The following is a 27,797-nucleotide window of genomic DNA, read 5'->3' on the forward strand; positions in this document are numbered from 1 at the left end:
CGTGGTGGTCTAGTGGCTAAGGTACTCGGCTGCTGATCCGCAGGTCGCGGGATCAAATCCCGGCTGCGGCGGCTGCATTCCTGATGGAGGCGGAAATGTTGTAGGCCCGTGTGCTCAGATTTGGGTGCACGTTAAAGAACCTCAGGTGGTCGAAATTTCCGTAGCCCTTCACTACGGCGTCTCTCATAACCATATGGTAGTTTTGGGATGTTAAACCTCACATATCAATCAATTGTCTCCAACACGCCAGAGCTAGACCAGCAAAGTGAAATGGTTATAGCAATGAAACGTGCGGGTATGACAACAGTCCACGCCTCTCTGCTAACTTATTCTGCACTTCACCGGTGCCAGCCGAATGGCGTTGTTTGTTGTTCGACGGCTTTTAACAATTTCGATGTTGCGAAAAGCGTACGAGTCTATTCGTTTTGATATCTTTGTTGCGATCACGCTGATGGAACCTGCAACATCTGAGTGCAAGGAAGTGCCCAGTGTTAGAGTCTGTGACGCAAGCGCTACCTAATGGGACGTTAGATGCTCGTTTACCATTCAAGAAGTAACTCCATGGTGCTTACATCGCAAGTAATGGCAACGGTGTAATATATTTGCAAACCATCGGTACGTTAAACATTCGGTCGAGTGTAGCCGTGATTGCGCGGTACTCGCTAGTGGCCCACTACTGCGACAAATTCATAAGGCAGGCTCAGCACGAATGATCTCGGAGTGCCGTCAGATTAAACGCCAATTCGAGTTCCCACAGTTTTCTGTAGCACGAGCAGGATCACGCAAGGCGTCGTTTATGCATGGTCGACACCACCACCCTTCGCACTGCAGCAAAAAAATGAGGTAGCGAACATTTAGTAGTTCCTATCGTTTGGTAAAGTACTTTGGTACGATATACATTCATTCGACGATCAAGAGTTCATCCTGTGAAATCGGCACGAGACGTATGTCTATGCGTCCTATCTTTTCCTATGCGAGTTCATGGGCTTACAATTCTCCCGCAGCCATCTTGGATTATACGGTGCGCCCTTTGTAGTCCGTGAGATTGCGGATACTCTTTCTTTAACAGTGTAATTTAATTACAGTGAACATTGTGACAATGCAGTGAGGTCAGCAGGAGCTCTTAGTCATAGCGCGCGAAGCAAATATTCAAGAGTAATATTTAGCGCACCTTCACCATCCCAAAATCGTGAAGATTGGTGAAAAAGCCCAGCGGATCGCTTTTGCTTAGCAATATGGGTCTTTTGGAACTGCGAAGTCATCGCCACGCAGACGATATTTTATTAGCACCTTAATTTCGGGAAAGACATTGCTCCACGCAACATTGCACGCATCGGCCATCACACTACTCGATAAGATCATGTACTTAGCTTGCAGTCCTTCGAACAAGACCGTGTTGCGACTCCGGGTCCTGCGGGTCTCAGTTTGGTAGCGGGCCCCCGTCCTTGGACCCATCGTCGAACAAGTCAGATGAGGCGCTCGTACAAACGACGACAATATATTTACATGGTTAGTAACTGAGAATTAGAAAGGAGGTGATCAAGTGATCAGAACTGTACATGAGAACTGTTGAACTGTAGAACTTAGAATACACGAAAGTCTTCGGCTTATAGAGCGCATCGTTGCCAACCCTGGGCACATTGTCCGCGGCTTCAGCCAATACGGGACTCCATGGTCTAGGTGCTCCACCCACGAAGGAGAGGAAAGACACCACACAATGCATGTGGAGAGGGCACAGTCTACACGATGCCCAAATATGGTCACAAACGCACTGCACCGACGTTTTCGCACACGTCACCAAGTTTCGCGCACGTCCGATGATTTTGGTTTCCAAGATTCTTCTGGCAGCTGGGTAACGTTAAAAAAAAACCGGCTGCTAGTACACGTGTCAAACACACGTCACCAAGTTTCGCGCACGCCCGATGACATTGGCTTCCAAGATTCTTCTGGAAGCTGGGTGAGGTTCGAAAAACCGGCTGCCAGTACACGTGTCAAATTTGCTTGACTGTTTGGGTAGGACATTGTAGTGGTGGGCACGCATATCGTCAAAATATGTCATCCCATTCAGCTGATCCTATGGAGAAAGGGGGAAGGAGGAGTGGTCGACTAATCCCTCGTCGTCGAGGCGGGACCCCGCAAGGGCTGCAGCACATAGTGCATTATCATTTTCTTCACCTCCACATTCCATTCCTGTTTGTTTGCTAGAAGCTGTGGCTTAGCTGCGAACATCCTCGTTTGCCTGGAAAGCTTTGCATAGAGTCGAGCTCACAATGGCCTTTCTTGGCTCGTGTGCCTTCCTTGCGCAGACTGGTGCTGGCCCCTTTTCACGTTTTGCTGACAGAAAACCAACCCGTCTTGACAGCACACCCTCTCTTGGAATGCGTCGAAATATTTTCGTCCCTTTCACAAAGGCCGAAAAGCTTCAATATTGAAGACGGTCGTAACAACCGTTACTAAAAATTTAGCAGTAATGTTGATTTCTTGCTGTCTGCGAAGTCGATGTTTTGACCGAAGGACGTCTGCTCAGGAAGTAACATAAAAGTAAAGTTAGAGCATCCACACACAAAAAAAGAAACAAAACAAGGCGTTTCAGCTTGCTTGAGGAGAGCTTTGTTCACAATTTAGTCAACAAGGCTCCCGTCATTATGGGCAACGCTATGTTACAGTCACCAAAACGCCTTTTTTTCGCATTCTTCTTTGTGGTTGATGTGCTCTTTTTAATTTTCATGACGCACTCTTTAGGACACATGTAGAGGAATATTCGCAACAGTAATTGAATAAAACTTGCCTGCTCAAAATACACCCCGTCAATGACCATTTTTGTAGGGGACCTGATGGCCCGTTCACGTGGACGTTCTGTCTGACAAAACTGTGTGGATGGTTTTTTGCAGAAATGAAAAACGTTTTACCTCCAGCATAAAAGCTTCGATCTTAGGGGGGGGGGGGGAGGAAAGGAGTGTCGCATGGCTAAACCACTGTGCGCAACATTACCTTGATTCAGACAAGTTAGTGGCAAATGACATAGATAAGAAGAATAAATACAAAAGGATCAGTCTTTACTGTATAAGTGGCACCCCTGTTGTGTCCTCCATCTTTGTAGTTTGTGCGCTTTATCGATTAACGCTGCGTTCCCGTTGCATTACTTTACTTCCTACTTCGATTCATTACTAGAACCACAAGCAGCTAGTAGGAGGAGCCTCGCTGTTATCAGGACAGTGAATGTATATTAAATATAAGAAAAACTGACCAGAAAGTTTGTGCATTTGTAGTTTTGTTCTTAACATCCCTAAGATAAGGGTTAAATGGAGCGTTGCAAGAATGTGTTATTTCCGAATACCCTAATTGTTAAAATAAGTGTTCAATAAGAGTGTTCATAAAGGTGCTTTTCACGCGAACACCCGTATTGCACTCTTAAGGGTATACAAGTTTTTATTGTTTTGGACAAAGGGTGTCACCAGCCTGCTTAAGGACAATGTGGCGCTGAATATGAGGCAACCTAATTCAATGGGTTGAGTAGGTACCTTTCTGTTGCAAATTTGGGTGTCTGTTTCGCAAACACCGCTAGCAACCATGCATTAGGAGTTGATGATGCTCCGGCCAGTAGTTGTATTTCCACGATGCGCCACGGCAGCGAAGGGGACCAACAGAAATTATGTTGAGTGAATTCACCAAAAATCAGATGCACGGATGAAGACAATTCCATGGAGACACTGTCGTCCATGCGTCTCATTCTAGCTGCAACCACTGGACACACAAGATTCTCTATTGCCCAGATGCAAACTATTCAAGTAGCAATTATTGCAAGTAATATTAATCGCCACTCGCAAAGACGCCAGGAGTGTCACCTACAACATCAGAGTGCTTCTTCACTGCATAACAGTGTTTGCGATTGATTGATATGTGCGGTTTAACGTCCCAAAACCACCATATGATTATGAGAGACGCCGTAGTGGAGGGCTTCGGAGATTGCGACCTCCTGGGGTTCTTTAACGTGCACCCAAATGTGAGCACACGGACTTCAACATTTCCGCCTCCATCGGAAATGCAGCCGCCGCAGCCGGGATTTGAACCCGCGACCTGCGGGTCAGCAGCCCAGTATCTTGGCCACTAAACCACCGAGGTGGGGAACAATGGTTGTAAGAGGGACCTATATACTGTGCTACCTCACATACAAGAACTCTGCAGCAGCCATTCAAACAGGCACGGCTCACCATCACGCGGCGTCGTATGAAAGGGCGTTTTGGCGGCGTTTTCATACTTTGTGTTGTAAAAAGCGTGCAATAATTTACACGGCGCTTTTCGAAAGGCCTTAAGTTTCACTTCTTCTTTACATGACCTATATCACACTGGCAGCCACGGTAGCATGTGTGTGCTAGCGATTGGCATAGTAGTCTTATGTACAATATGAGTGCAGAAATAAATGAAAATGACCCAGAAATTTAAATGCGTGTCGAACTTCAAAATGCAGGCAAAGATAATTCAAATTCAGTTCCGAAAAATCTACGCATCTCTACGAAATGAATCATAACGGGAGATTGAAGCAGTGGGAATTGTTCTTACAGTAAATCACCTGTGACATTGCCTGCGCACGGAAGTAAATGAGGGACAAAGCGTGTGTAGAGTACATACAATGTCTTTTTTGTCATTGTGCCACCGCTTCCAGTGCCCTCAACTTAGAAGTAGCAGCTTGTTTTCGGCGTTGCAATTTTCCCGCTACTTCCTGGGCTCTCGTCATTGGGGTAGCTTGCTGCCTGCGCAGCCGTTGAGCCACCGCATGCCGTGCTCTCACCTCCTGAGTAGAAGCTTGTTGTCGGCGTTGACACTTTGCATTTCGCGGGTGAGAGCGCTTTCACAGTCGCCTTCAGCCATGATAGAAAGAGAATATGTGGTCTAGAATGCACCTATTCCTCATCGTCATCAGCGTCATCGTCACCGCTGAACAACGGGTGAGCCTAGACCCCAAAATGCTTCACCGCTAAATGTACCAACCCAGCAGCTTCTGTGACCTCTCTTTCTTAACTATTTGAAGGGTGCTAATTTCGTTCCTTGGCTGACTGCGTCCTCTTCAATTGAAGTTGAACTCAGTTCGCAAGCCTCAAAGTTTGTACCCCGTTCTTATTCTTCTGCTAATTCAGCCTCATGGTTCGGAACTGCGGTACCTGTCCGAAGTAAACGTATTCCCATACCACTTCTACTGCCTTGCTGCATAACACAAAGCGTTGTTCTTCTCTGAAAGTTTTGAACATTACTTCAATTTCTTGCGTGTTATTTTTCCGATGCACTGTTATTCAAAGCTGGTGGATTTCTATGCACTGTTATTCAAGCTGGAGGAATTGAGATAAGCGAGGCCCATCAAAATTTTTGTAGAAAAAATGGCTGGCTCTCCCGCGACAGAGGGTTGATGTAAGCATGAAATGACGGCCGGGAAACTATGACAATAGCCAAACTCCCAATATGGGCGTAGTTCATGTTCGCAAGAGCGCACCATACTGTGCGCTGGTTCGTATGCACGCCATTGTTTCTTGTACCTGTGAGGCTTAAAGTTTTCAGATTTTCCTTGCGCATGAAGCCATGACGTGACGAAGGTCCGATAGGTGAATGAGCTGAAATATACCTGTATATTTTCAAATGAAACCTCATGAAAATCTCTTCTCCCCCAAACTCAATGCGCGTGGTGGGGTCACGCAACGTGGTGCCTTTTCATGGAGGCAGCGTGACTTACTCGCACCGCCCTCTGATTCCAGATGACTCGGCCTCAACGCGAAAAAATGAATATCAAGTTTACAGGTTCATGCATGCCTTTGAAACCTAACTATTATACTCTTTTAGAACGTCACTACTGAAAGTTGCAGATAGAAGGTCAAAGACATTGCATCTATACTTGTATTGCGAAAAAACACTGAGAACTTGGAAGCGACCCCTTTCTCAAAACTTGTTTGGGCACTAACTCAAGTAATTAGTGCGGTACTGTTGAAAATCTCTGTACGATAGACCGCATGGTATGGACCAGAAACGGGGTTTCGCTTTCTGTCACGTGATTGTCAGGGTGTGGCGAACGATATCGGCGTTTGTATTTGGCTTGAAGTCACTGAATGACCGCCTAAAATGGTAGCTCAAAATATTTCATGGTTGAAAAAGAATAGAGCCCGAGCCACTACTACATACATTGGTGGCAGTGGGGTATAAAAGTTGAGGTTGAAATAAAAAAAAAATCTGGATATGTCGGTGGCTTTATGGGGCTCAAAGGGGCCCTGAAACACCCTTTTGTGTAACCATGAAGATATTTCACTCGAAAAGCGAATTGCCTCACAAATCAAAAGCCGCAAAAAAATTTAACAGTCCTTCTAGTACGAGCGAAGTTGCAAAGATTTGTCACACACTGCAATCGCATTCTCTCTTTTCTCGTCCCGACGAAAGCGCTGGAAGCTTAGCAGGGAGTGATGGGAGGGGCAAACAAAAAACGTCACTCGCCTCTCGTGACCTTGAGCACATTTTTTCTTTTCTCCTTCTTTGAATACGTGGCTTTCTCAGTGCGATCGCGTGTGCACGCGTGGACAAGTGACGGTCTCTCGCAGCGATCTTTGTAACAAAAGAGCACGCCTTGTTAAAATCAGCCAATGGCTGATAGATAGGGAATCTATGTGTTATTTTTGAGCGTCTTTCGTCATTTGTCGAGAAAAAAAAAAGCAATTATTAGCTGACTTTGATAGTTTATTGTGGATTTCAGGCCATGTGCTGCGATATAACATTTGGATCGCGTATTCTAGGGAGCCTCCACTACCAATCGGCAGCGTTTTCTGACCATGCTCAAAAAGTGTAGTAGGACCCCTTTAACGTCGCAAACTGACTCAGACTATGAGAACTTCGGTAGATGTGGGCTCCGGAAAGTTTCGACTTTTTGTGGTCCTTTCTCAAGCACTGATATCCCATCGTACAGTGAACGGGTATCTATTATTACGCCTACACTGCTAAGTTCGAGATCCCGTCTTTCGAGATAGGCGCCGGGCACTCTAGGGAGAGAGAGAAATACATAAAAGGAAAAGACAGGGAGGTTAATCTAGAAGTGCTGGTTTGCTACCATGTACGTGGGTGGGTAAATAAGGGTGGGTAAGATGATAGAGATAGAGAGATATCAAATAAATTGAAAAAAATTCACATGCGCACACATGCAGGGCGTTCCGATCACAGTCGCTTGGACGGGCCGGTTGAACGCAAAAAGCACAGGAGCACCTTCACAGCCTTCTTCTGTGACATGAAGTCCTGTCGGTAGCACAGGATTCTTTTTTCCGTAAGAGTCTGGTTGTCCAGTTCATCTAGTGCATTGCTGAGTGACTGTCTCTGCGAGAATTATTGTGAGCATTCACACAGAATGTGCCAAGTTTCGTCACTGCCGCAGTGGTCGCATGCAGCAGTGTTGGCCATTACTATGCGGAACACGTACGCATTGGTAAATACGACACCCAACCAATATCTGCACATCATAGTAGCCTCTCGTCGACGAATTTCTGGAGGATTCGAAGACGGAGAGTTGGGTATAAGGTACATAATCGTGCATGGCTGAAATGTGACGCATTCCATTGTGAAATGGTACGGTTGTGAGCAAGCATGCGGAGTTTTCGTGCAGTGTCAGTTCTGGAGAGCAGAATAGATACTTGATCGCTTCCAGTGTGGGCAGAACGGGCAGCTCAACCCACCAGTTCATTGAAAAATTTTCCACATTGACATGGAAGCCATTCAAAGGCTATGAAATGGTGAGTCTTTTCTGCAATCTCGAATACCAGTTGTTCATACGGGCTGCAGTATAAAGGTGATAGAAGAGATTGCAGTGCCGCCTTTGAGTCACTGTAACATGTTCATTTTTGTGGCTGTTGTTCACTGAGGAATTGCAATGCGACACGAAGAGCTGTGAGCTTCACTCCCGTTGATGTCGTAAGGTGGGAGGTTTTGAATTGGCTTGTTGTATCTTTTATTGGTATAAGAAATGATGCCGTCGAACGCTTCTGTAAAACAGAGCCGTCGGTGTATACGTGTATGCAGCCTTGACACGTCTCGTATAACAAAAGCAGAGCAAGCTGCTTAAACACAGTGGACAACATACCTGCGTTTTTCTAGATGCCAGGTATAGTTAGCCTGATGTTAGCCTGAATCAGGCACCAAAGATGAGTCGAAGGCCTGCCGCCGGGTGTGAATCATGTTGGTAAAGAGTCGCGATACGTGGGTACCATTTGGCAACAGCACGAACGTGGTCTGTCTGCTGGTAAAGAGGCTAGCTAGGTGGTGGCAGGGTGTCTGAGCAATATGCTATATATGTGTCCTGAGTGTCTCAACGTCAATATGTGTCGTGATGAGGTGGTCATCGTCAATCGCTATAGAAGCCATTGTCGACGCAGTAAGAGGCAAGTCGAGGCAAATCCTGAATGTCTGAGACTGAACACTCTGTAACGTTCGCAGGCTTGTTTAGCTTGCATTGGTCAATCCCGGTAAACTGTACCACAGAAAACCGAGAAAATGTACCATGTACAACTGTAGCATTGAACTGGGTGACATTGACATTGAACAGGTGACATGTTTCAGTGGCAGCTTTTAGAATTTCCGCTCGCAACTGCAGGCATGTTACAGCCGATACCCAAACGCAGATATCATCGGCGTACATTTATAGTCTGATTGTGCTTGGCTGATGCTCAGTAATAGCAATTAGAGTAAGGTTAAACAGCACAGTGCTAATTAGAACGCCACGGTATCGGTAATGGGGAGAGGTTTAACCGTTTTTAGTGCTCACAAAGAACGATCGCATCAACAAACAACTACGTATTCAGCGATACATTCGACCACCTACTCCTACCTCTTCGAGAACGGTGAGAACTGCTTCACGCGTAACGTTGTCAAACGCCCTTTTTACGTCTAGGAACAAAAATGCGCAGAGAAGCTTACGGCTTTTCTCATGTTGGACGTAAGTGACCAGGGTGACTACGTTGTCGATCTACGATCGACTACGCCAAAATTCTGCTATGGCATCTGGCTTGATGTTGTTGCACTCGAAGTATCCCTTCAGGCGTCCCAAGACATCCTCTCCATAACTTTGCCTACACAACTGGTCAATGCGATCGGGCGATAGGATGAGAGCTCCAACGGTGACTTGCCTGACTTCAGAAGTGGAACAAGGCGACTTGTCTTCCAGCTTGTCGGGAATGTCCCATCTTGCTAGGATTTGTTGTACAACTCCAGGAGCAGGATTCTCGCACGTTCATCAAGATGACACAGGGCCCTATGAGAAATGCTATCGGGCCCTGATGGTGACGTGCGTCCACACGATGCTATATTGCTGCTCTGAGTTCAACGATAGAAGAAGGCGTATCCATGCGGCAATTTAGTGTTTATGGACAGTTGGTCTAGGGCAATAGGCTATTGGGCATTGCAAGTGGCCCAGATAATCTGGCACAGATGTCTTCTGCAACGTCTATGTCGCGTTGCTGTTCAGAAAGTACGAGAGCCCTGAATGGTGACTACTTAGTGGTTTTTGTGCGGAGACCTTGCACTGTCGTCCACAATCGTGATTAAGGTTTTCGTGGGTCAAGTGACTCTCAAAAAGTACTGCAAAGTTGTGGCTTTAGCTTATCTATCCGGTGCTGAATCTTCTTCTGTATACGTCAAACGATCCGTATGTCCTATATCGCCTCCTTGCGTCAGTATCTTCGTTCAGCACGCAGGCGGATTGCTCGAGGTCGTTGTAACTTGATGTCAAATTCTGTTACTTTTGGAGAGCATGTTAGAGTACACGAAGTGTCGTGTATTGTGCTTCTGATTATCTCCTCTATGTCAAGGAATCTGTTTGCTTGATATTGCTCTTCCATGCGAGACTGAAGTTTCAACCAGTCCACTCTTTGTACGCTATCGTGCGTCTTATCATGGAACAATCCTTCAATTCTGATGTAAGTGGGATTGTGGTCTCTTCCATGCGTTTATGTGTCTGAAAACCACTCAGCATGCCTGACAAGGCCTCTTCAGACAAAGACCACATCAAGGCAGCTGCTATACTTTGAACCACGAAGAAACGTTAAACTACCGTCATTTAGCAAGAGTTCATTGTCTGAGGTGAAGGACACCAACTTTCTCCCTTTAGCATTGGTCTTCGAACTTTCCCGGATTGTATGATGAGCGTTTAAGTCCCCGATTATATTGCATGGGTGAGGAATCGTTGACAGGATAACTTGTAGTCTTGTACGGTCAAAACGGCTTGACGGAGAGAGCCAGGCTCCCACAACCATGGCAGTAAGTCTTTTGTTCACTGTTATACGTATATAGATTGTCGTCGTAGGGGGGACACCAGATGATAAATGTAGGTGAGGTGGTGATGAATAAACATCAGAACTTTGTTATTGTACGCAGCTGTAGACGACATGAGTGACTCATAACCAGAAAGTCTGATTTTGTTCGGCGAATTCGGGTCGCAGATGACAATGATGAGAAATTATTGGTGTACACGAACCAACGAAAATCAGCGATGTTTCATCTCAGTCCTCGGGCATTCCATTGAAGAATCGCTGTGTTTTGGACCTCTTCCCTGAAAGACAGTGGCTGGTGAGCCTTTGTTTATTCAAGTGCTGCGAGCAATGTACTCAAAGCGTCCAGTAATTACAATTCACTTCTAGCTGACGTTGTGTGCATGTTGCTTAACAGCAAGCGAATGGCGTTAATTAAGGGTCGCAGCAGAGCCATCATTGGCTAATCTGTGTTTCAAAAGTCCTCCATCGCAGCAGCTTGCTCTGAAGAAGACGGCTTCTGCTGCAGTTCCTCTGCGCGTTGTGAACGCGTAAGTGGCAGTCACTCTTTTGCAGAGTGAACAAAGCAGCTGACTGATCTGCCGCTTTGTTCTTTTTCAACATCTACGTTTGCTGAGTTGAAACTGCAGCTGGCGATTTTAGCTGATGCGTCGACTAACTGCCTGAACTTTTCACTGTCCGAAGTGAAGACATTCAACGGCAACGTCGCCTTTGCCATATTTTTTCAGCGGCTTCTTTGGGAGTTGAGCTGTCTCGTACCATTTGCTTCAGAATTGAAAATTCTTTCTTTTTATGCGGACATTCTTTCGAAGCACCTTTGTGAGCACCCTGACCGTCTGGACACTTCAGTGTGGTTGCCCTACAGTTGTCTTCCGCGTGTGGTTCAGCGCACCGGGGGCACGCTGTGGAGCTCCTGCAAACACCCTTTACATGGCCGATCTTGGGATAATTGAAGCATTGCACAGGTTTAGGAATAAATGGTCGAACTTGTGGACGAAAGTGCCCGACCTTCATGTAGGCGGCAATACAGTCACCTTTGAACGTTACTCTCACACAACGTGTGTTACCAAGGCGTCCAGCGCTGAGAATGACGTTGTCTTGACTCGCTGGTTTTATGAGCATTGGAAGGTCTGCGTTTGGGATTTTCCTGTTAATATTGTAAATGACCCATTATGTGGTCACGCCATCAGTGGGTATGATGAACCTAACTGCAATGCTTCCCAGTTTTGTTACTTATTGCAGCGTGCTCAGTGCACTCGGGTTCAGCACATCGACATCCAGGATGTTTCTTCTTGTATTTAGCCGTATGTCTCTCGTTCGGCAGTGTGTTCTAAAAGTAGAGTGAAAGCGCTTGCCTGTTCAGAACACCCAGACTTTCGGTAGCATTCTTGGCACAAACAGAATGGAATAGGGCCATCACGTGGGCGCCGTTTTCACGGTGACCGTACTTGACAGCAACGATGAACTGACGATCTACAGCTTGGCCTCACGGCACAGGACAAATTGAAAACCGTCATCTGAGGACTCGTCGCAGGATGCGGAGTAGAGCTCAGTGTCATTGCTCTCACTGGATGTGTTTCCTCGCTTCCTCGAGGCAGTGGCCGTGGTCGAACCGGAGTTGGACATCTATTACCGCAACGGGCGGGGCAATGCACCCCGCAACTGCAGTGAAAAGTCCAGAAAACACTGAGACGAGCGGGATGAGTTCCATAAAAAATCACTTCCTCTTCCTTCTCTTCCCGGGCTGGAAATCCTGGGTAACAGCTGCTGCTCAACATTAGTAGAGAGCGATTTTGCCATTACCAGCATACATGTATGTACTATGATTTTGAAAGTGGTCTTTATGCCTACATATATACATACATACATACATACATACATACATACATACATACATACATACATACATACATACATACATACAACACACATACATACATACATACATACATACATACATACATACATACACACACACATACATACATACATTCATTCATACATACATACATACATACATACATACATACATACATACATACATACATACATACATACATACATACATACTGTACCGGCGCACAACATCGCAGCTTTCTCAATGAGAGAAAAGACGACGACATTCGTGTGTCGAGCACCCGGCCTCCTGTTTTCTGTGCTGCAGCTGTCTTGCTTGCTTTTGTGCGCCTCCTGCTGAAATTCTCCCGGAGAACACGCTCGTCGCAATACATATCATCATCATTATAGTCACAAGCGTCAATGAAGAGTATTTTAGTAGCCTGCGATTCATTGATGACATTGCCTCAATGAGTAACTCAGGAGACGAATTACAGCTCATGATTACTGCACTGAACACGGAAACCAGAAAACTAGCCCTGAAAATATTATGCCCAAAACTAAAGTATTCTGCCACAGTCTCGGCAGATAACAGCACTTTGCGATAAGTGGAGAGACGCTGAATGTCGTAAAGGAATATGTGTTCTTGGAACAGGTACACCCACCGCGGAGCCAAACCATGAGAGTGAAATAACTAGAAGAATAAGCATGGGGTGGATGACATTCGACATACCTACATACACACATACAATGATTTTAAGGCTTGGTGTGGCTATTGATATATCTTCGCCGGCCACATTAACACAGAACGCCAACGAATATCATCGTCATCGTTGCGCAACAGGCGAAGTAATAAAGAAATCGCATACATGAAAAGAAAGCAGTCAAAATTATGCTCAGATTTATTTACATAAACTTTTCAAGCTTCATATCAGACATCATCTATCATTCAGCCATAAAATAAAGAGACACTCTACAAATCAATCACCAGTTGTCCATGCTCTGAAATACATCCAAATACCTCAATCAAATCCAGTACAAATGGGCGAAGTCATTACCACTCCAGAGCTCGCTCTTTGACATCTTGCCATGTCGGGCTATTTCTGGTGTAAAACCTCTTGTACCATCTCCTGAATGTTAATATTCCGTCGTCTTCTTTGACAAGAGCCGGATTCTTGAGAACAATTTTGTTCCTCATGATAACGAAGTCTCTTTCAAGCTGAAATCAGAAAAGAAACAGCAGTATGATAATATTTTTTCGAAGCCTTAAATTCATTCTGCGTGCGTTCTGAAAATAAATGAGTTTCAATGGCATACTTGGGGGTTGTATAGCGCAATTTTCACGGGACACCCACACAAAGGTCACAAAAAGTAACGGAGAGATGTGCGCAAATATCGGTGTGTGCTCTTAGTTTTTATTTTTGAGCGATAACCATTTTCAGTTATACACACTGCCATATTTGGGTGAACGTATGCCAATCACGCACAACAAATGCCCGGAAGAAATTTTCGTGACATGATTTCGAGGGCCGTTTTCTCATGCGTAATGTAATGGTGCCAAAGCCATGTATATTAGAGCCACATTATTAAAGTAAGAGATATGGTGGATTTCCGGAAAGGAGGCATGTTTTTTCCTAGCAGCTGAACACTGTGTGTCGTCTGTTTAAGCTCATTTTATGAGTGGAACATCAGTTCATTTTCATTCCTGTGCTACACTTAAGACTCCCTTGGGTGGCATGATGGCATTTGTCTTAATTTCACATCTGTCCACTATACTTCATTCATTCGTGTAAGGATCTTTCGACTGACGTTTTGCCCCGCCGCGGTGGTATAGTGGCTAAGGTACTCGACTGCTGGCCCGCAGGTCGCGGGATCGAATCCCGGCTGCGGCGGATGCATTTTCAATGGGGGCGGAATCATTGTAAGCCCGTGTGCTCAGATTAGGTTGCACGTTAAAGAACCCCAGGTGGTCAAAATTTCCGGAGCCCTCCACTACGGCGTCTCTCATAATCATATGGTGGTTTTGGGACGTTAAACCCCACAAATCAATCAATTGTTGTGGGCATAAGTGTTTCACTGCATGCTGACGCTTGCGGTTGCTTATGAGGTATGAATTGCGTTTCAAAAACTATAGCTGGAACAACTTTTGACTGCCAATATTGTTTTCATATTACCTCCAACATATTCCCTTGTATGCTTTGTGCTCTGTATATGTGAATGTTACCTTGGTCTTTCAGAAAAGCTGCCAAGTTAGGAGGCAGGAGTGGGGGGGGGGGGGGGGGGGGCGTCAAGCAATTGAAACATTTTTTTTTCTTAAACTGGTCCGAGAAGTGCCCTATGATGGCGCATGCTTACAATTTTAACACATACCCTATAAATTAATGGAGAGGGGGTTTAGTTTCAGAGTCACGTGATGTTTTTTCTAGGCGACGTTCGTTTACTATGCACTTAACTGATGGCCAATAATTATAGGGGACTGTTTTACAACAACGATGCATAAAAATGTTTGATTCAACTAAAATAACGCTATACACGTTCCAATAGTAATATGTGGTGCATTACATACCAAAACTATGTTACAAGTATGAGGGATGCTGTAGTAGAGAGTTCCGGAAAGTTGCACCCCCTGGTTGTTTTTTATCTTCACTGACAACGCACACAATGCGCTCCTCAAACATTTTTCCGAGCACCTTAACCACTGATCCACTCATGCACTACACACATTCCTGCAGCGCCTGGGAACAAGGTCGAATGAGCTTAATGTATTAACACCAGCTAGTGTTACTTAGGTCCATGCTTGCATTATTTCCCAAAAAACGTCACCCACGACAGGCTCGTGACCTTGAATTCTACTATTCTGTTCATAGGGATCTAATAAAAAGGCTCGACTCACCATATTTGCGTATCCCCACTCCATCCCTATGCAGCATATCCAAGAAATAATGCTTGGTTTAGCGAAAATTCGGTGAACGATGCGCTGTTCAAATGGTCCTTCGGGAGTAATCGACATCATGGACACGAAACAGCCAAACGCCGATTCTATGCGTGCAACAACCAGGTATGGACCGCACTGGGAGATGACACCACGGCAGTGCAGGATGCGAGGCTTCCAACCAAAGAGGGACATATCGAAGGCGAACGAAGCCGAGGCACTGAAGTATGCGGGTGACCATGCCGCTTCCCAGGTGACCGACATGAAGCGGCTTATCCAGGAGTCGGGCTTGGCCGCCTCACGTGCGTACTGTTCGGCCGACAGCAGCCACGAGGCCTTGTGGACACAGTTCAGGTGTGCTGTGTCTGCCACGTTCTCGGCTATGTCCTCCACGTGGCCCTGGCTTTTGGTCTCGTGGCGCGCCATCTGTTTGAATACCCCACTGCTGAGCTCGGTGAAATCGTCGATGCTCCACTCGGGTTGCTCCTCTTCAGCGTGATACCAGATGAATATAAGGCCGTACTTTTCTAGGCTCGTCCACGTCTTTACTTTTGCGAATGTCGGAACTGGAACAAAAGTGTTATTTTTTAACACACGAAAGGGATGTAGATTAGCACTGTGGTCCCGTATGACTTTTGTGAAATAAAAACTAAAATACAAGTGTCACAAAAACATTGCGCGCTTCTTGAAACTACAGGAAATTGTGTCGGCATACACTGTTCATAAAGACGTTATATGCCGATAAAAGTAAGGAAAGTTAATTAACACATTAAGCAAATAATTAAAAAACAACGGGGGAGATTGCCGAGAGGTGTCTACAGGTAACGTAGGAGTGACCTGCAGCGTGCTATTGCAGGTGCCACGCCCACTCAGCCGAGTTATCGGTTTGATGTTTCAGGTGCATATGTGAAAGGAGTAGGGGAATACAGAGGTTGAGCCATTGAGCTTTTATCGTAAGCGGGGCTGTCCGCGAAGGGAGTAGCCCAGTTTGGTGCAGTACGGTGGGTCCCGCAAGCGCTAGTCTCTGATAGTGGCACGTAAGGGCAGCTACGATAAGCTACGTAGGCATGTTAGACACATAAAAGGCCGTATATATGGAGGTAGGAGGAAAATTAGGGATTCCTGCGGTTACCGCAAGGATGCACGTTGCCAGTGTTATTTGCTTATGGTACGTGTAGCGGGGCAATATTACTTAGTTACTTAAATTTCAACAAAGCGGAGGCAGAGCTAGAGAAATAGCGTCCGTGAGTGCCGCATGCAGCCGCTCGACAGCACACCCAAAGGCTGGAAGAAGTACGTCATCTCGTTTTCTGCTGTAAACGAACACGGTGCTCTCGTCCTGAGACGCCATCGCACTTGCCGTCAGCCTGCAGATAGGGCTCTTGACATCACGCCAAGATGAGAACAGCGGAACCGGTTCACAAGATCTTGCTAAGTTTCCGAAGTCAGAAGTGAGTGGCTCAGAGCACTCTGAGCTGGAAAGGGTCACTCTTAACGTGCTTGCCGAACGTTGGACCACCCGAATGGGACAAGCGTCGCTAAAGCGCTCTATAGCACAGCTGTTTAGATCAGCAATATCACACTTGAAGACAACAGGGCATTGTGCCAGTTAAGCTTCAAACTGATCAGTGCATGCAATAGAACAGCTATATACATTATGTTGGGCTAGTTGGTACATTCTTGTTTTATGATATGCAATCATTTCACTCGAGACGGTCTATCCTATCCTTTTTTACTCCAGTTCTATCTAATAATTAGCCCAAACAATTTGGCCAGCTTTTTTTTACATGCAAGTGTTATCGCGCAAGCGTGCCTAATCAATAGCCAAGAGCAAGGAATATTTTCAGTAGAATATTTGTTGTCAAAACTGCTTTTTCGGTTTTACTAAACGCTGTCCGTAAAGTACACAACATGTTATGTAGCCCTGCATTCAGCAAGTGGGCCTGAACCATGGTGCGGCAAGAGTACAAGTGCCATTGGCAGGCTGGACATTTGGCTGACTCGCACTCGACGAACTGGCAGGCGTCGTCTGTTGCTCAAATGTTACGCTTGAGGAGATACATAGCTTGCAAACTTATGTTTGACTAAACAAATAGAGCAAGCGCATAGTATCAAGCCAGTTGCACCTTCACTCAGCTGATGATATTCCTGGTGTAAGACCGAAACGTAGTGAACACACAATTAGGGACATTACAACGAACGCAAGTCCCCATCGAAACTGATATGCCGTCAACCTGTAAGGCACTAGCGCCAAGTCCCATAATTTAGAAGAGTTTTATGAAAGTTGTGCTTCTACACAAGACATGCCAAAGAGAATCGTCAAGGGTTTGTGTTTCTTTTTTGGACACAACCTAATGAATCGAACAGACAGTGAGGCCAAAAAAAGTATAGGTGATAATATTCGTAGTCTTTACCTGTATTGAGGTAAACCGGATAGAAGCGCAAACAATATAAAGTTGTCGGGAAGGAACTAGCAACCGGTAGGGACCGATTCTACAACCTTCACACAATGTGTCTAATGCTCTGCTGATTGAGCTACAGTGGTAGTCATATTCTCGTCCTCTATAATGGGTATTTTCGTGCAAAAAAAAAAAAAAAAACACTTATCAGCGTTAGCCAGCGGCGCTCGCAAACTTGACACCAATTGCGGAACACTCTTATTCGCCAGCTGGCGTGACGTAGTGCGTGACGTTTTACGAGCTGCCATCTCCTAAAAAAATTACCGAGAAGCAATTTGAGACTACCGCTGCTCTGGATGTTTTCCAGTCCTACACAGGCCTTAGATCGATCCAGATACTAGAGCCACAATACTTGGAGGATCAAACGCGGCTCAGAAAAAGTAGTAGCTCAAAGTTATGGCCACCAAAGCCAGCGCTTTTGAAAAACAAGGCCTCCCGTAAACTGCGAAAAAATCTTAGCGACCATAGATGCCAATAGGATCAAATGGACTACTTGCCGACATGATTATTACATGCGAAGAATCTTATGAGCGAGCTTGGTCCGGTGGTATCCGTGCTCCACCATGCAAATGCGTCCCCTTCCCTCTATTTCCGTTGCTACGCTTTCCCCTCTCTTGCGTGACAACGCAGACACAGGCAGTGTCTGCTAGCCGACACTCACTCCGGTCTTTTTATCTCCTCTAGGCATCCCTTCCCGCGGATTTTACACCCCCATTGTGCATGTCTGACCCCTCCCCCTCTCTCTCGCCTTCACTGCTCCTCATTGTTGACCTCACAATGCTGACGCACGCAGCGTCTGCTAGAGAGTTTCTTGATTGAAAAGTTTGACTGCCCAAACAGCACAACTATTCACTGGCCACCCTGTTCATATAGGCACTGGATCTCGACCTCCAATTTGGCGCCAGTGCGAGATTTTTGCTGTGCATTGTTAAACAAGAAAACTTCGCAGCATGCGTGGTGACTGAAAGTGGACTGCGGGTCTCTGTATCTAAGTGATTTCTTTTGTCTCTCATGGCCAATCAGCAATGATTGGCATGTTCCAGCAGGAAGCACCGTTCCATCACTGCGTGCTTTGTGCCTCCCCTTGTTTCTCTCCCTCGCAACGCCGCGTTGAGCGCCAGCGTCAGTACCGTCGCCAGTGTAAGTGGTAGCGCCCGCTGCTTCGTATCTAAACATGGTTACCTTTAGCGGGAGATCGTGTAGTTCTTTGTGGTAGAAATGATATGAGCACTCCAGTTGCTTATTGCGCCTTCAGGTCCCTCTCATGTGACATCAAAATCGATAACATCGCCTCATGCATCGTACGTTTATGCCCTAGTGAAACCTCACGGCTGACGAACGTGGCTCAAGCAGTGATGGAACGAGCAAGCCGTCGTCGTGCAAATGGCGCATGAAGAGTGCGGGGGGGGGGGGGGGGCGCTTCTTTACAAGGGATGAGCCGATAACGCAATTCTCCCTACGTTATCTCTTTTCATTGCAGTGTCTATGTTCAAGTCATGGACTGAAGTCATACGTTGAAATAATGTGTTGACGTCAGTTTGTGTGTAAGTCATGTGTGTGTAGAAGGTGTTTTCGCTCACGGCAGATGCCGCATTTTCTTGAGCCAGCGTTTTTTTAGAGTATTGCTATGTTTCATGCTAAAAAAGTGGGCGTGCTAGCCTTACTTCGCGTAGCACTACGCCTTGTTGCTGCCGCATTCTTAGTTTCACACTTGTGACCAAACTGTGTTGAGTCTTGCTAAGTTCTCGTTTTTAAACGTATATTTAAGTCAGTAAAAACAATTGCTTATGAAGTAAGCAAGAGATAACGTGTAGGGTGCTTAAGTGAGCGTTGTTTTGTAGACAAAACAACTGCACACTAATACTTGGAAGCCTAACGCTTCTTTTTATAGTACAAATAATAAATCTCTTGCAAATCGAAACGAACATTTCACTTGCGTTCTATACTACTTTTTTATCAAAAAGCTTCTGAAATAAAAGAAATGATTGCATACATATTGGTATAACTATAGTGCATGCCGTTCTGATATACTGTCTTACAGAAACTTATTTATTTGTAGTGAGTTTAAAACAACAACTTTGTCTCTAACCACTGTCACTTGATTGCTTAAAGGTAATTCACTTGCTGAAAACATCCTCTAGGAAAACCAAAACTATCATCACCCCGACTATATCACTATTCTAAAATTTTCTGATCTTTTTATCCAGCTTTCTTTCTTTATAATTACATTACAATTACTCCTAATCACATCCCTATATTTTCCTCGGCCGGAATTTCGATCGTTTCGTATTAGTATTGTCTCTAACGAAAAAAAAGAATCCCTTGAATTTCCTACTCTTTCTTTCATTCAGAGCAAAGGTCTCGTTGTAGCTAACTTAATACCTTCAGGTGGTATGCGAGGGATTATTGGTTAAATTCCAACTCGTAATAAGATTACCTGCTACTTAACGCCAGCAGGCAGAGAATGAGTGTTCTACACTTGCTGCATTGGTAACAGGTGTGCCACGCTGAAGTGCACATACATACACTTTAAAGTGGAGGGGGGGGGGGGATAGCCTGCGTGGTAGCTCAGTTGGTAGAGCATCGGACGCGTTATTTGAAGGCCGTAGGTTTGGTGTCTCCCCACGGCAAGTTATCTCTTTGTCAACTTTTCTTTCTTCACAATTACATTACAATTACTTTTAACGACATCCCTATACTTTTATTTGGCGTTACTGTCTGTGAGTTTGCAATAACTTTTGAGCAAGTAAATTAATACTTCACTTCAGTGGACCATTTAGCACCATAATAATTAATTAGCGTATTTTTTCAATGATTGATTTATTTTGCCACCACTTCAACTCTTTTTTATGTTGACTGCCACTGCGCTTAAAAGTTTTCCGTGTAAGTAGGGAAACACCTAGTGACCCATATTTTCTCAGGTTTTCGAACTCATTTTTCTTAAACTCTCAGTGTGCTACATTGTTAATCATCTTAACAGAGTGACGCGCTATGTAAATTGTGTGAGGCTTACGCTTGCTTGCGTAGGGCACGTGCGTACATGCTCCGGTGTCACCCTGGAACTTCCATCCATGAAAGGGGCACACGATACAATCTCCCACTACACGGCCCATCACCCCAAGGTGAGCTCCCAGGTGAGGGCAATAGGCGTCCAGCACGTGGGCAACACCGTCCTCAGTGCGGAACACCACGAAGTCTTGACCTTTTGGCAGCAGAACGAGAGGTATACGAAAGTGAAAACCCATATTTACGAAACAAGGACATTTGCCAAGAACCCTAAGCAAACTAAAATTGTTCCAAGAAATTAACAGGCATGCAGATGTGCGACAACAGTAATATTTGTGCGAGAATGTGGCAAAGCGGGGTAACTGTGGTGGTAAAAACATATTAAAGCAAGGCACCTTCGGAAACTATTGCGCGCCTAGACGTGTGGTTGCGGTGTGTTTCTTTTTGAGCGGAGCGGTTTTTATTGGCATAAGCTCAACCAAATTCTCAACAAAACTAAAAAGCGTTCAGTAAGGTAAGCCCACGCTAAGGTTTCTTTCTACACAACGATATGGAGTTATGTACTTTACGCTCATTATGTTCTATATTGACTCGTGGAGGTACACTCCGCCAGTCAATACACAACTATCGCACCTGACCAACAATCGACACAAGCCAAAGGGCGCTACAGGACCGGCTATCCTCGTTTCCACGCAATATACACAGGCGCTGGTGATTGCCACATCTTCACTGTCAAAACCACAATGCCTGCTCTTTAGCGAAAGCGCAGCACATACAACTTGAGATCACAGCTCTACTGACACTGCTTCACACACGCTTTCTTCCATATAAATCGACGCGCTAAATACGCCAATAACATCTAACATCGTGTATCATCGAAAATGACTGCTTCAGAATATTAAGTTCGAACACTCTTTGCCTTTGGAGGTGTTGACAATTGCGGTCGAATTACGGAACGCGTTCTTCGTGTAAAACAACTGTGAGCTTGTTATTGTGTGGTAGCGTGCATAGCTGGGCCCGTCAGTATGAATCCATGGTAGCAAGCAGCGCGGAAAAAGAAGCCGCAGACACAAGGAAGAAATGACGGAAGCAAGTGCTGCTACAGCACTTGTTCATGTCATTTCTTTCCTTTTTCTACGCCTTGTTTTTTTCGCGCTGCTTGCTACTATAGGTTAATATTATGGCTTGACACTTTGCTTCGCAGTTTTATGAAAGTTTCACTTACGCCGATTACTGCGCTGCAGTAAGCAGGTCACAAAAATAAACTCTTGTCTGCCGCTAATTTGTTCTTTACGTAAAATTTTTCAAGAATACACTTCTGGGCATATGGCACAGAGTTACTTTTTTTAGAAAACGAAAACTTTCTCTTGAATGAGAAAACAGAAGCCGGCTTGGCTTGAATCTAAGGCGTTTCTCGCTTACCAATCGCGGTAACAGGTTTTGCTTCGTTGACTTGAAGGTTTGCAGACTGGAGGAGTGGAACCCATCCATTTGGAAACACCGGGGGAAGCTCAGATGAGATGCAGCGACGCCTGTTGACGAGCTGCTTCTATAAGCACAACAAAGTTGAAGGGGAGTGAACATTCCTCAATTGCGTATAGTTTAACACAAAATACGGAGGTGCGCGTGAACCGGCGAATTTATGCTTTTATTTATTTCCTGGAAGTAACTGGCTCATTTCATTCCAAGTGTCCAAGCTATCATAGAGTTTCCTGAGGGGACTTTGGTGCTCAGATCGTTCAGTGGCCACGGGAATAATGGGTAGTACACGCGTTTGCCTAGTCTTCATATTTTCGGGCGGCTGATCGCACTTGCAGCTTCGTTTATTGTTGTGTTTTGGCTTTGTTTTGAAGGAAAGAACGAACCCTTTTGAACTTCGTGATCCGATTCGGAATGGTAAGCCTAAAACAATAAGGTGGTGAAGCGCAATCATTGAACATTTGCCCATTATTATTTTGTAAGAAAACAGCTCCAAGCTACACGAACACACACGGAGCCAGAAGCACGAGGATTAGACAAATCCGTGTGCTACCCATCACTCTCATGCTCGCTGAAGCGCCGTGCGTTTCAGCCCCCATGGACACTAGCACCAGATTTCCAAATTGTGAATATTTAGGAAGCTCTATGCTAACGAAGGCACGGCATCGCATGGTGCATCGCATAAAACATCAGGGCAAAAAAATTGTCGGGCTGCCGTGGCACCAATTACAATTTCGCTCACATTTATTAAACTGTGCGTATAATAAAAAAAGCCTAAATTTGGTATCTGCAAGTTGATCTGTAATACCACGTTTGTGTCGCTGCAAAAGATTGGCTCTTGACATAGGTATTCCGAATAGAATAAATGGCAGAGAAGTAAAAGTAAGGAGGTTAAAGCAGTTCACAGTCCAGATTAACTGTTTGCTACCATGCACATGGGAACGGAATGAGGCGATTGGAAGAAGGAGAGGAAAGAGAGCATTCCGCAAATTCAACTTACAGGGCCCGTGAACTGGTAACTGTCTGTCTGTCTGTCTGTCTGTCTGTCTGTCTGTCTGTCTGTCTGTCTGTCTGTCTGTCTGTCTGTCTGTCTGTCTGTCTGTCTGTCTGTCTGTCTGTCTGAAATGTAAAAACTTCAATGTCTGCAGCTTTTTATTCAACAAACTCACGTTCTGCATGACCAATTTAGGTATTTTGGTTATTCTATGATGTTAAATGTGTTTTTTATAAAGAATCCCTTCCGCAGTGGTTCAGTGGTAGTGTCGCTCGACTGCTAACCCGAAGGTCGCAGGATCAAATCCCGGCTGTGGTGGCTGCTTCTCGATGGAGGCAAAAATTTTTTAGGCCCATGTGCTTATAGCTTTGGGTGCACGGTCAAAAACTCCAGATGGACGAAATTTTCAGTGCCCTCCACTACGGTGTCTCTCATAATCATATTGTCGGTTTGGGGCGTTTAACCTCAGATAATAATATAGCAATTACTACTTTATAAAGAAATGTATCGGCTAAATCTATTCTGAATACTTAAAAAAAATAGAAACAGAAGAAAAGACCTCACTCTGTGACAGTTTTATCTTATTTTTGCATTGACGTGGTGTAACATTTTATCAGAGGCAATCGACGAACCCTTAAATGCAAAACCACTAATAAACTTCTAGTGGGCCTTCCATTTTTCTAAGGAAAAAAAAACGTCAAACCCTTGCAACAAGCTTTAAGTATAAATGCGATCGCTAGAAAGTGCAATGTTACACGATGGAAGGTAACCCTTTGAGGATATGATCTAGTGCCACTCGGTAAAAGACTGGCGTAAGAGAACATGGCTTCTGTAGCAAACAAAGCAGCATTCCGACATATATCTCTTCAACACAGCGTCACTGGTGTAAAAACAACGCAAACTAAAGTATGAATCTTCTGTTTATCTCTTTAATGACTGCGAGTGACCATGCAGTTTTCAACAAAGTTCGCGATTCCTGATGAAGCAACGAAAAGCCCCCTCCAGCCCCATCTACAACGTACCCCATGCGCCTTCGCACCACAGAAACGGTATAGGCTCGTTTCACCACATGTTTCAGCCGTGACCTGCAGTCCTTCAAAAATTTCACTTCCACATACAGCTGTATAATGTATGACACTGGGCTCTGTTAGCGACCTATACTTTACGAGGAACATAACAGTCACCGTAAAATGTGGCGTGACTGACAAAGCAATTCCTATTGCAATAAAGACGTTTTTTTCAAGTGGACCTACACAGACTGCAGTAGGCACTGCGCTATGTTGGAGCTTTGCCACTCAGCAAGTAGTCTATCCAGCAGCTCTTACTTGGCACAGCCGGTGGCATGATACGAGGTGTATGTCAGCGTCTGCTGGGGGTTCGAAAGTCTTGTCGCCTTAATGTCACAATCACAAGTTCTGAGTAATAAATGTGAGTATGCTCGGTGGTCGCAGTGGCAACAGACGCTAGAACAGCTAAGTATTCTGGCGCATCAGGTGACGGGACCATGAACCATTGGTAATTTAGAGGGCTGTTTTGAAACGGCGATGTTCAAACCAGTCGTAATTCATTTGCACAATGCTGCCAACACTTTCTCTAGCGTAGTGATGCTTGCAATACACTGAAAGCCGCAAAGCGACATGGCGAAGCTAAAGGTTATTTGTGCGACCTACGCGAAATCTATCATCGTCATAAACGGGTATGTGCCCCCCGAAATTCTAATACTTAGCCTTACACTGGCCCACATAAAATAAAAAAAAACAGTCGTCATCAAGTGGGTATGTTCCCCTGTTTAAGTATAAACAAAACTACAGTTCAGCAGCGCAAAGTAATATGTGCAGCAGAAATTGGGCGAATTCCATTACCCACTACTCGTCGACTAAAAATGAAAAAGAGAGCAGTCAGCCCAAGAAATTACTGCGAAGTGATGGAGGTGAGCCTACGACCATGCGCACGTATACAACGAGAGAATAGAAACTTGTAGTGGGGCTTCCGCAACATTTGCGTAAGCTGTGCAAAATACGTTGCGTACGCTGACAGCGAACTCTGAGACAACATTTTCAGTTTATTGTCCTCTGATGTGTTTAACATAGGTAACTTGTATGCAAAATGCAAGTGTTTTCGTATGCTCATCAGCGCCACCGACGTCAGAACAACGGTAGGTCCCAGCAATAACGCGGCTTCTGTGATCTGCAGGGAGAACCCCCCAATTACCTGGGTAACGGCTACCAGCATACAAGTCAGACAGTGGTGTCCGCTGGGTGTATTTTAGCGTCGTTCCTGCATGTGAGTTGAACGCATGTTTGACCTTTGCCTTGTACGTTCAACCTTATCGGTGCGCTAGGGCGTTTGATGGGGCATGACTACGCTGAATCAAACACAGCGTTCTATCCAGCAAGGCTGTGTATGAGGTTCAGCATACCCCACTGCAAGTGGTCGCATTTCAGGTATTGTTCACTTTGAAGGAGTTGAACCTCGCACAACGCTCAACGCGCATTGTTGGAGCATAAATAAACGCGCGTACCCTGGTGTTCTTCCTTCTTTTTGTTTTAATTTTTCACTGACTCATTCACGGAAAGCCGTGACAGAGCGAGTCACCTTCCCGCACATAGCTTATCGAAGACTGTTGCTAGAAGACGGTCCCTTGAGACACCGGCTATGTCTTTCTATACTCGCACGACGCCGGAACAAATCTCTTGAATATACCATGTCTGGCACAAAAACATGACCTTTCAATGTGAAGTATACACGCTGCTTGCATCTGGTTCGATGTTGCTGTCTGCGTCCAAACACCCCTACAACAATCATGCGCTCTCGTTTCTGATTTCCACGATATCTCACGAGAGCGCACCGTAGTAAGGGATGCGTTACGTACCCAGCGTCCTGTTAGGGGCGTATGCACGCATCTCTGGGTGCGTTGGTTACTGCGCATGCACACTTCTCTCCCGCAGCCGTGTGGCGTACGTAGGCTTGTTACGCACGGCCAATTAAATATGTGTCTAATGCTAGGGAACGGGCAAGGTGACCGTGACTGCGAGAAGATATGCCTTCCACCGGAGTGATGAAAGGCATATACGTCAAAGATGACGTGCACATATATCTATGAAAGGTGTGAATGCTTGGTTGCAGCGCAAGTTTCTGCCTCTGGAGTCTGGAAAACCGTATCATGTCTGAAACTTTCTGCGGTTTGACTCGAACCTCTCTGGGCTCTGAATCAATGAGGAACCAACTAATCTTCACCTAGCTGATGTCTAGAAATGACCTAGAAGCAATCAGATTAGTCTTCAGAATCACCAAGTGTTGCTATTTCAAGCTTTGCGTAAGTGGAAGCTTCACCTGATTTTTATACATTCATTAGCTGTACTCTTGTTATTAAAGAGGTAGAAAGCCGCGGGCGTGTTTCGACACCTTTTAAATAGGCGTGTTGTGGCTATGCAAGCCATCCAGAACCAACAACTGGGCAAGTTGGTATGAATTCATACTACTGAAACAGCCCCAGGAGGTAAGACAAATGCACACGAAGCAAACACACAACACTAGCTCATTTGCATACCAAACCTCGAGCAATCCTCGATGTACAGCATAAAGACAGTGTTCAGCTACTTACTAGGGTGAGCGAAAAATTTCCTGGCTGTGTCACAATTCGCTCAGAATGGAAACGTAAACATAAATAGAAACAAAAACTTCATACCTTTTAAGTACTCTTGAAAGTATAAATTTCACCTGCTTCTCATAACTAGTTTCGATTTGAGGCGAAATGTGAGACCGCGAATGTATAAACAGGTTGCATGTAAGTGGACTTACCGGGCGTCATGAAGCTTTTGTTTCTTCAGGATAATCTAACAAGAGACACTTCCGCTCAAATGTCCGAAACAATGCAATAGCAAGCTCAAAAGGTTGCCCTCTCCTTCGAAGACATGCCATTTTACTATTGCATATTAACTGCGGAGTGGTCGCCCAACAACGCCGAAAGATGTGGTAACAAGCTATCTTGTCTACAACCTGATTCTATATGATAGGTGAATACCTGCCAGAAATATAGGCCAGTTGTTGGGAATCTTCCAGGGCTCTGTCAATAACATTGACCCCAGTATCCCACTGATTCCCAAACTTTTGGCGAAGTGGGTTACAATGGGTTTGAACAATCAACAATGATCACCTACTAAATTAACTATAGACTTTATCAATCAACAGAACTCCCTTCCCTCTCCCAACTCGCAAGCGCGTGCGTGCGTTTGTGGGTGTGTTCTATGTGTGAATGTGTAGTCTGTAGTGCACGTGTGTGTCTTCCTCTGTGTGTGTGCGTATTCTCCAGACAAGCAGGAAAGATACGTTAAATTCTGTACGTTACCTTTTTTGCAGAGCCACGCGATGATAAGAGACGGCAAACAATCCATGCTAGGGTGCCTCCCAGGGCAACCCACAGGACGTAGTCAAACTGACGAAGCGCCAGCGAAATTCTAGCCTCATCGCACGTGTCACTGTGCATCGGTGCCTTATGCATGACGGAGTCGTTACTGCGTGCCAGAAAAAGCGACCGCTCAGACTCGTTATTCTGCTAAGCGCGTGGTCACTGAACTGACCACTTGTTTTTCTCGCGATCCCCCGTAGCACTTGCTGTTTCGCAAGTGCCGTGGACGCAATATTATCCCGAGGCACAACTGAGGCTGTTGACTCTCTGTTTTTGCCTCCCTCCTCCCCTATATATTTGTTTTTTAGTGAAGTACAGCTGCTGAGTGGTGCAGTGATCGTTACACCACGTAGCAGTCACGTCCTTGATTGTGTCGGCTCCCCACAGCATTGGTATTATTCGT

The 27,797-nt window shown here is 45.3% G+C and overlaps 1 protein-coding gene across 1 annotated transcript; it reads right to left on the bottom strand.

Moving 5' to 3' along the window:
- Positions 1-13,000: 13,000 nt before the first annotated feature.
- LOC119162376 (cholesterol 7-desaturase nvd 1) lies at positions 13,001-27,531 on the bottom strand. The gene is made up of 5 exons (XM_037414777.2): positions 27,335-27,531; positions 21,936-22,062; positions 20,521-20,709; positions 15,010-15,614; positions 13,001-13,335 (listed from the first exon to the last, which is right to left on the bottom strand). The coding sequence occupies exons 1-5, from the start codon at positions 27,485-27,487 to the stop codon at positions 13,171-13,173; spliced, it is 1,239 nt and encodes a 412-aa protein (XP_037270674.2). The 5' UTR covers positions 27,488-27,531; the 3' UTR covers positions 13,001-13,170.
- Positions 27,532-27,797: the final 266 nt, after the last annotated feature.

Source organism: Rhipicephalus microplus, chromosome X, assembly GCF_043290135.1.
Source record: "Rhipicephalus microplus isolate Deutch F79 chromosome X, USDA_Rmic, whole genome shotgun sequence".
Classification (NCBI taxonomy): Eukaryota; Metazoa; Arthropoda; class Arachnida; order Ixodida; family Ixodidae; genus Rhipicephalus; species Rhipicephalus microplus.

Coding starts and splice junctions, on each gene's coding strand:
- LOC119162376 (XM_037414777.2), bottom strand. CDS start 27,487: ATGCATAAGGCACCGATGCACAGTGACACGTGCGATGAGGCTAGAATT. Junction 15,615..20,520: donor CGTGCCCTACGCAAGCAAGC/GTAAGCCTCACA, acceptor CTTTTGTTCCAG/TTCCGACATTCGCAAAAGTA. Junction 13,336..15,009: donor AGTGGGGATACGCAAATATG/GTGAGTCGAGCC, acceptor TTCTGATTTCAG/CTTGAAAGAGACTTCGTTAT.